Consider the following 10023-nt stretch of genomic DNA (forward strand, 5'->3'; position numbering starts at 1 on the left):
GGTACAACCACAGTGACACCTATCATCCTGCACTGTAACTCTGGGTCTATGTACCAGTTTCCTGCACGAAGAAGATGAAGAGAATGAAAGAGGAAATTAGGGAAGTTAACAAAAAAGAAAGTCAGAAAGTGAGTTAAGTGGACTAGTCAGGACTCAAAGGCCTGGACCAACCCAGAAACCCTAGCCTATGAACTTGGTCAAAAAGGGGCAAATGGGGGCGCCTGGGTGGCTCAGTGGGTTAAAGCCTCTGCCTTCCGCTCAGATCATGATGCCAGGGTCCTGGGATCCAGCCCCGCATCGGGCTACCTGCTCAGCAGGGAGCCTGCTTCCTCCTCTCTCTCTGCCTTCCTCTCTGCCTAGTTGTGATTTCTCTCTATCAAATAAATAAAATATTTTTTAAAAGGGGGGGGGCAAATGATGGGGCACCTGGGTGGCTCAGTGGGTTAAAGCCTCTGCCTTCGGCTCAGGTCATGATCCCAGGGTCCTGGGATCGAGCCCCGCATCGGGCTATCTGCTCAGCAGGGAGCCTTCTTCCCTTCCTCTCTCTCTGCCTGCCTCTCTGCCTACTTGTGATCTCTCTGTCAAATAAATAAATAAAATCTTTTAAAAAGGGGGGGGAGGCAAATGAGATTGACCAGCAAGTCATGTCCCAAGATCAAAGCAACTGCCCAGTACATTGGTCCTGGGTCATACTGACAGCAGAGACTCCCAGAAAGTCACAGCAATTGTCACTAAGGCTCTAGGTCTGGAAGGATGGTATCAAGCTCTGCAGACAGGGGACCAGTAGACCTAACTTGGTAGTGGGTATAATGGAGAACATGGCCTTGATATCCCACACACCTAATTTGAATCACAGCTTAACCACTAGGTCAGGTCATTTAACCTCTCAGATTTGTCTTATCTCAAAAATGGGAACACTAGCACCTTACAGGACAGTTATGATATCTGTTATCAGAGAGAACAGATGCATGAGAACTGGTGCTCAGTGGTGTTTGATGGCAACTTTAACTATTAGAGAGTGTTTCAATTCATACATGCAAGTTTGGGTGACTATATGTTTAAAATATCTAGAGGCCCCCGGGTGGCTCAGAGGGTTAAAGCTCTGCCTTTGGCTCAGGTCATGATCTCAGGGTCCTGGGATAGAGCCCTGCATCGGGCTCTCTGCTCAGCAGGGAGCCTGCTTCCCTTCCTCTCTCTCTGCCTGCCTCTCTGACTACTTGTGATCTCTGTCTGTCGAATAAATAAACAAAATCTTAAAAAAAAAATCTTGTGTGCAGATTTTCAAGGAGCAGAAAATGTATATACGATGAAAGTGGCTTGTGGAATAAATACAAAAACATTAATTCCAAGGGATATATGCACCCCTGTTTAGAGCATTATTTACAACAGCCAAATTATGGAAACAGCCCACGTGTCCATCAGTTGATGAACATCAGATGAATCGATAAAGATGTGGTATATATAGACAATGGAACATTATTTGGTCATAAAAAAGAATGAAATCTTGCCATATCCAACAACATGGATGGAGCTAGAGATACTCTGCTAAGTCAGTCAGCTGGAGAAAGACAAATACTGTAGGATTTCACTCGTATGCTGGAAAGAAAAAACACAAATGAGCAAAGCGGAAAGAAAAAAAAGAGAGACAAAGCAATTAACTCTTAATTATGGAGAACTGGTTATCAGAGGGGATGTGTGGGGGGAGGGGGGAAATAGGTTAAGGGAATTAAGGAGTGCACCTGTCAGATGAGCGAGCACCAGGTCATTAAAATAAAAGCTTTTTTTTTTTTTTTTTAAGTGCTTTGTGAACTGTAGTATCCTACCTATGTCAGGGAATTGTTTGGGAAGTCTTTTAGAGCTGCAATGCAGGCTCTGGATTTAGGCAGAAATAGGTTCCATTCCTGACCCTGCCATTTACTTGCCAAGTAATCTCGGGTGAGTCACTTTCTGTCAGCCTACTTCTCCACCTGTCATATGTGGGTGATTCTTACTTCCCAGAGTTATGTGAGAATTCAACATGATGAGTATAAATCTCCTAGCACATCCTTTCCTGGGTGGGTGGCAGGATCCCATGTGATAGGTCAGGCTATGGGTGGTGTCCGAATCATATTCTGGCCATTAGCTCCAAGGAAGAACGCCCCTCCCTCTGGGAAAGCAGGACCAGGTCGGCAAGAGATGTGGAGAGGGGTCTTCTGTGTTTGTTGGAGGAAGTCTGGGTGAACATTAAACCGCCATGCAAAGAACACCAAAATCCGCCACATGGAGCCAGGCCTAAACCAGGAGGGCAGGAAGCTGGGAGGACCCCCGTCAAGCTGTCCCAGCCTTGGGAACTAAACTGTTGCCACTAAAGACAAGGACTCCCATGATGGGTTTATCCCAGCCCTCACCCCTTACTCCCGGACACTATCCTTTTTCCTAAGCACAGGGAAGTGCCAATCAAGAATCTGAAGGAGATAAAGTTCTCTGACTTGGCACTGACTTCCCACAGAGCAAAAAGTCCCAGGCCACATCAAGAGGCCATCCTAGCCCCCACTTCCAGGGACTCACTTGGGCCCGAGGCAGCCCCTAAGGGGCTCCTCCTTCCGAAGCCACTAGGTGCAAGCAGGGGAGAGAGAGCATCAGCTCGGAATCAAGGGAGGCCCAAGTGTGAACTCAGGCTCCACCAAACCCCCACTGTGTGACTCCTCTGAGGGCTGCCGTGCCAGGACACCGAGAAAAAGACTTCAATGTGACCTGCAGAAGCCACAGCAGATGTGGCTGCTCAGTGTTCCTTCCTTCCCGCCTCTTCCTCCTCAGAGGCCCCACAGACTCTGCCTGTTTTCCTCTGCTTTTCAGAGCAGCCACCCATTCTCTGGGCACCCAGCCCCCTTCCAGAGAGGCTGCAGCGCGACCAGCTCCCCAGCTCCCACTTCATTGATGCCCCCAATAAGTACACAGGGCCTTTTCATTGAAGGGTTTTACTGCTAATCACTCTGGGAACAGATGTTGGTTAGGGTGGTGGAACAAGTCACAGACGTGGGGGACTGGGAAGGTCCCTGGATCGTGGCTCCCTGAGGGCTTCCTCTTCATTCCTAAGGCAGGACCAGACCTCTTCTCCAGGCCAAGGAAGCCCCTTCCATCCGGAAGGCCGCTCCTCCCAGCGCAGGCGAGGCACAGCAGACGGGCACTGACAGCCACCACAGCAGGCCCTGTGTGGTTCCTATACGATCTGGAGGACCTTCAGGCGGTGATGCCCACCTCACATGTACGTGCTCAAAGGCCAGGGGATGGTTGCCCTAATGACAAGAGCCTGTGCTAAGCCTACCCTACTTCTCTTTCATCCCAAGGAGATGAAGCCAAGACCGGATCCTCCAAACTTTCCAAGGCAAGAAACTGGCCTGGAAAGAGGCAAAGCTTCTTCTTACTCAAGAGTCCCTTCTCAGATCCTCCCACGGATCTGGCTTCAGAGGCAACAGGAAACCATTCTCCAAAGTGGGATGAGGGTCTTGAGGTTGAGGGGGCAGCCGCAGATCCTGGAGATCTTCCTACACTAGGCTGGCGTCTCTCCGCCTATCTCCCTCTTTGCCCTTCAGCTGGCGTCTCTGGCGGCCTGCTCGCCTGTGTGCGTTTTCTGGTGGCGGATAAGATTCGAGCTCCGGGAGAAGTGTTTCCCGCACAGCGTGCACCAGTAGGGTTTTTCCCCTCTGTGGGTCCTCTGGTGGGCCCCAAAGTTGGAGATGTCGCTGAAGGTCCGCCCGCACTCGGCACACTCGTAGGGCCGCTCGCCGGTGTGCGTGCGGTGGTGCACGCCGAAGCTGGAGCTGTTGCTGAAGCTCTTGCCACACTCGCAGCAGATGTAGGGCGCGGGCTCCAGGTGGGTCCGGTGGTGCACGGCCAGCGTGGCGCTCTGGCTGAAGCTCTTGCCGCAGGTGTCGCAGCGGTACGGCCGCTTGCCCAGGTGGTCCTGCTGGTGTGTGGTGAGGTCCGAGCGCCGCCGGAAGCTCTCCTGACACTTGGGACATTTGTAGTGCTTCTCTTCCAGATGGATCCGCTCATGGCGAATGCGGTTGGAGCTCCTCGAGAAGCTCTTGCCGCATTCGGAGCACTTGTAAGGCTTCTCGCCCGTGTGGATGCGCTGGTGCGTTCTCAGGTTGGAGGTGTTATTGAAGGTTTTCCCACACTGGGCGCATGTGAAGGGCTTCTCATCGGTCTCGGGCCTCGGGTGAGCCGTGGGGCCCCCAGGCTCTCCGGCGGGAACAGTGACTTTCTGCCATGGCTTTTTGGGATGGACCTCTGGCAGACACTCTGAAGGGCTCTCCTGCCTGCGCTCTTTCTCCCCATCTGGGATCTGAAAACCCTCCGAGTCATCCACTCTCCAGGGCTCACCCCAGTCCTCTTCCTCAGGCAGGTGCTGTTCTGGATTCTGCTCCTTCTCACTGCCCATTTCTGAACCCTGAGAATGAACACAAACGGCCAACACCTTTATTCCCGGGCTCAGGCTCAACTGCAGGGAACCTTTGTTCTGGCTGAAGGGGTGTACCCTTCCCCGTGGAACTGTCCATCAGAAATAACCTCAATTCTCGGGAATACTTGGAGAGCATGCCTTTCCTTAATAACTCTCAAGTGACAAACTTCCGCAGATACGACAGCCACCCATCAGAGTAAAATGAAGGCACCACTTTTGTCCACTCCCCACAGATACTTGTCAGTGGGAATAATGTCACTTTTCCTAAGACCACGAAACCATGACAGTCTAGACTCTAATTCCCATGTGGGTAAAGGAGCTTCCAGCTGCAGACAATTCCTTTTCTCTGCCTAACTCTAAGCTAACTGAAACTCCTTTTATGTTTAATTAAAACAAAAACCAACCAAACAAAAAAAACTTCCTTAAAAGTATCCATTTGCCTGCTTTCAAAATGAACAGAACCTCTTATTCCTGAGGCTCTCCCAGCTGTTCAGAGGCCCAGCCATGAATTCTCTTACCTGTTCCTCCACCCTTCCCCTCCCTGGACCGCAGCCTAGCTAGCAACTAAAGGTTAACATCGGAGCCCTCCAAGACCGATTGCAGGGCCCAGGCTATGTCTGCTCTGATTGGTCAGTGCCCACTTCTGCTCTCCAACACCATACACAGCCATATACACACTGCATCTCTCTCTCTCTCTCTCTCACACACACACACACCCCAAACACACGGCCATCCTCACGTACCAGCCACACTCAACCACAGTTCTCACACCGTACACACAAACCACAGTCACACATACACAGTTACACACAGACACATACACACACACAACATACACTCATACATACCTGTAGCCACATATGGCCACACACATCACATACACAGCCCTTCTAAATATATAGCCACGCACGTGCCTACCCAATCACAAGTACAGCTATATTCGTGCCCCACACAAAACCACGCACACACACTCTCACATGCCACCTACAAAGACACAGACACAAACCGCATTCTCTCCCCCCCACACAACTACACATACACACTGCCAACTCAGGCAGGCAGCAATAAACGTTTGCCAGACCGCATGGGCTCTGAGCTCCTACAGCCCGGGCCAGGCCAGGAGGGGATGAAGTACTGCCCAGTGTGGGGTTTCCTCTGGGTCCTGAGGCCACCATGGCACTTTGGAAGGCCCAGTGCGGATACTGTGCGGTGGCACGAGCAAGGGACAAGGGGCAGAAGCACAGGCTATGACAGGACAGTGAGGGGAGAAGAATGACAGAACTCCTTCAGGTCAGCAAGTTTTTCTGAACACCCAGCAGTAGTCATGGAAGGGCCACAGACTACATTTAGGGCTGAATCCTGATGGTGAAACACACTATAGAACTGTGCAAATGATTCAAGTCTGAGCCTCGACTCCCACATCGCTAACACGCTAACACAATGATACCCGCCTACACTACAGGACCGTATGGCAGAGGAAACGTCTCCAGTGCTCTTGGGAACTGCGGGGCGGGTACCAGCGACGCAGCCAGTGACAGCTACTAGGACCATTGTGGAGGACGCTATCTTCTAGCCCTGCACAGATCACAGGAATGAAAAAGATTCCTTACGTGATCTTGTTAGGAAAGAAAAAAAATTTTTTAATTAAAAAACAGTACAAGAAAATAAATGGTATGAGGCTCTATATAATCTAAAAGGTGAAATACAGACAGAGCCTCGAATCTTTGAATGGAGGCCAGCAGATTTTTCTGGAAAGGGCCAGACGGTAAATATTTAGTGAATATTTGGGACCACAGGATCTCTGTTGCAACCACTCAACTCTGCTATTGTATCATAAAAGCAGCCACAGACAATTCCTTAAAGAAAGGAGTGTGGCTGTGTTCCAATAAAGCTTTATTTAAGACAAAGGGAGGTGAACCAGTTTACCAATCCCTGATAGAGAGTGTTTCTTGAAGAATCTAGAGACGTGAAGGAGGCTTGCTTCATTTTCAAAAATGCAAGTAAACACCAGAAACAATTTATTCCTTGATACTTACCCACTGTTTCCTGACAATCCTTTTAAAAATCACAACCCCTTTTCCACACTCCCAGTCCTCCTGCCCCACAACACTTCTCACCCACTAACATTCTATTTATTTCTTCTGTCTCTTATTTAGTGTCTGCCCTCCCTCTGCTAAACCATATGTCCCCTGAGGGACAGGGCCTTTGTTTTCTAATGTAACCCAAATTCCTCAAGTAGTGACAGTCATATATAGTAGATCTTTAATAAATATTCGTTGAAAGAGCTGAGTGAAGGCCAGGCCTGGCTCCAGAACCCATTTCATGCTTACCTGTATCTGTCTCACCCACTGTTCTCAGGAATCTGCCCACTCTTCCATCTTTATGCACCCGCAGAACCTCATACGTACTTGCTTTTACACTGATTTGCAATGATCTTTTAACATAATCTGTTTCCACTAGAAGTTAATAAGCAATTTAAGGACAGAGACTGGGTCATTTTGGCAATCTCTCCCCAGCACGAGGCACTGCTTAATGTCTTCTGATGTATGAATCAATGGATATGATCTGAATTCAGTCCCCAGTCCTGCCCACCCTACCTGGGGCTCCGGTACCACAGGGGGGCTACCTGGCCCCCACTCACATTCAATCCTGCTATTCTAAGAACCTGTAATGTACCAGGCTCTGACTCTACTCAGGACTGAATGCTGGATCAATATAAGAGCAACAAGATTTAGGATTATGATACTACCCTAAGTTTATGGCACAGCACAGGGAAATAGGCCATGACCTCCAGAAACTGGCATACAGTGTAGAAGGTTCAGTTCTGGGGGGTCAGGAACTGTGCCTTGGTCACCTTTGTATTGACTCCTCAATGCTTCACACAGCACCTGCCATTATATGGAAACCAATAATAATAAACATCCTGGAAGCTCATACCAAGTGCGAGGCCCTGGACTGAACACAATATGCAAATCATGTCATTTCATTTTCACAATCTGTTTTAGAGATGAGGAAACGGAGGCTCAGAGAAATTGTTAACTTGCTCCAGGGCACACAGCAAGTGCGTGGCTGAACAGGGACCTATGCCCATCACTCCAAAGCCAGTGCTTTAAGGCATGCCACTAGTAATGGAGAGAAGCAGGAAGGAAGACAGGGAGGGAGAGGGGAAGGGAGATGGGGTGGAGAGGGAAGGAAAAAGAACAGTGCCAAAGGAGTTCCGAAGAAGACACAGGCGTGTCTCCCTGAAGAGATCGGGGATGAGCAGCTGCATGGAAAAGGCGGTATCTGAGTTAGGACTTCCAAAACGGGTGAGCAAAATTGGAACTTGCAGAGCTGAGGAGCCCCCTATCTACCCACTGAGAATACAGCGGCAGGTAAGGTAGAGACGCACATTTCAAAGATTTGGGGAGAGGAGGGCCCATAGGGCTTGCCCTCCTACGAGGCTCAGACGTACAGGGAGGACCGAAGGTAGAAAGGACTGGGACACTGGAGAAGCGGCCAGGACTAAGGAGTGAGAGCCAAGAAGACAGGGCTGGTGATCACAGATGCTGAAGGTCAAGGGACTGGGTTTAGAGTGAAGGCGCCAAGGTGGAAAGTGGTTCGAAGGGCCGAAGTCCCGGTTCTTTAGGGTCAAGTCAAGGCGTAGGGGGTGAGGATGATGCGGAGCGAGGAGCTTACAAAGACCAGGAACAAGGCGTTTAAGAACAGGGAACTGTACTGGAGAGCTGCATAACAGGTCAGATAGAGGGGGCCAAAGGGGTCAGAGGGTCCGGAGGAGATGGGCAGGGGATTGGAGAGGAGGAACAGGCTGCAATCATAGGTGTCAGGAGACAGAAGCCCAGTAGGCTGGGTTGGGAGTGGCGGGTAGAAGCCGATCGCGAAGTCGAGGATACGGGCGTCCTAGGGCATAGGTCTGGGTTTTGAGTAGCCGGATGGCTTCGGAAGGGTAGGGGCTGGCCCCCAAAGTATGGTCTGTGCCAGGGGGGTGGACTGAAAAGCCAACAGGAGGGCTTGTGGGGAGGGCTGGGGTGGCTGCCTAGCCGCACGGGCCAGGGGCGGGGGCCAGGGGACCACCGGGTCCCATTTGCTCCCCACCGGGTCCAGGGAGCAAAGCCACAGCCTCTAACTCCCTGGAGGAAGAGAGGCGGCCATGCTCAGAGTTCCCCGCGAAGTCGTGCCCACTACCACCCCCGCGACCTCGGGCCCAAACCGGACCCACCTCGCTCCCGCCGCTCTGTCAGGGACAGCGCCGCCTCAGAGGGCCCGGGGGAGGAGCCGGAGCCGGAACCCAGAGAGGACCCGCCCTACCTCTCCAGGATTGGTTCCTGAGGAGGACCCTTTCTTCCCACTGGCTGTACTGGCTGCCACAACGCGAGAAACCCAGGCGGTACCGCCAATAAGCTTTGGCCTCGGGCAAGGCCTGCTGGGAGTTGTAGTCCTGAGGAAGAGCACAGACTCGGAGAAGGAATTTGCGAAGTTTAGAATTGAGCAGCTGGGACTGAGTTCCCTCCCGAGGTTCTCGGATTTCTTTCTACGTTCACGCGTTAAAAGCCCAATGTGTGAGGCCACCGGTCTGGCCAGTAGTAGAATACGTAGGGGTCATGAACTCAGTTTCTTCTTTACTGTGAGTTGGTGGCACTTGACGGTCCGGTAGACATCCCGGTAGACGTCCGCGCTTTCCTCGAGGTTTGTATTTTAAAGTCAAAGGATTGTAGAGCTAGAAGGGGGAGTAAAGATCAACTAACCCAGAACGTTTGTCAGAGAACTAAACGTTCCCTGTGTGAGGAGTTGCCTCTGGGTCCCCCAATGGGTCCTACCTCGGTAAACCTGACTGCCATTCATAAAGCCGGCGCAATAAGACTTCCAAGGTATTTCCAGGATGAAGATATTCCCCCCAGGTTTTAGTTTAAAAAAAAAAAAAAAGGTCTAACAATATTCTCATATCTGCAACGGTATTTCAGTGCAAAGAGCAAAGAATAGTGTCTTTAGAGCTAGATAAACTAGATTTATAATCCCAGTTCTACCGCCTAGTCATTGGGAGCACCATCCCCCCCTCCCCCCATAAAATCCCTGGCAGAATTATTTTAAAGATTAAATGAGTTAAAGCTTCTGTTTCTACAAATACCAGTTCTCTTTCCTGCTGGTAAATTTCTCTTGGGTGCAGCCAGTGTGAACAATGGGAATTAGTTTTAGGATTAAGATATTCAGGAAAGTATGTTTGAAACTGAGTATGAATGAGTGAAACATAAATCCCCCACATACACTATTGCTTATAAATTGATTAAAATGCTGAGAAGGCAAATCAGAAATAAAACTGTGGCTTTGTTTCTAACTGTGGTTAAAGTGTGCTTGGATGGATTCAAGGCTGTTCAAAAACCAATCCCGTAAGATGTTTTCCTGTTACCAGTGCAAAGCCCTTCCCCACAACATCTCATTCATGATGAAAATAACATCATGCCAAACAACAAATATCAAACTTTTATTTAAGAACTGTACAAAAGCAAATAAAAAATTTCACCCATGCATTGTGATGATTAAATGTATATATCAACTTGACCAGGCTACAGGGTGCCCAGACA

At 50.0% G+C, this 10023-nt stretch overlaps 1 protein-coding gene across 1 annotated transcript; it reads right to left on the reverse strand.

Annotated features, from left to right (window-relative positions):
- Positions 1-2960: 2960 nt before the first annotated feature.
- Positions 2961-8700, reverse strand: ZNF691 (zinc finger protein 691). The gene is made up of 2 exons (XM_046018066.1): positions 8664-8700; positions 2961-4432 (listed from the first exon to the last, which is right to left on the reverse strand). Exon 2 carries the CDS (start codon positions 4421-4423, stop codon positions 3569-3571), a length of 855 nt encoding a protein of 284 aa, XP_045874022.1. The 5' UTR covers positions 4424-4432; positions 8664-8700; the 3' UTR covers positions 2961-3568.
- Between the last annotated feature and the right edge of the window lie 1323 nt (positions 8701-10023).

This window comes from Meles meles, chromosome 1 (assembly GCF_922984935.1).
Source record: "Meles meles chromosome 1, mMelMel3.1 paternal haplotype, whole genome shotgun sequence".
Taxonomy (NCBI): Eukaryota; Metazoa; Chordata; class Mammalia; order Carnivora; family Mustelidae; genus Meles; species Meles meles.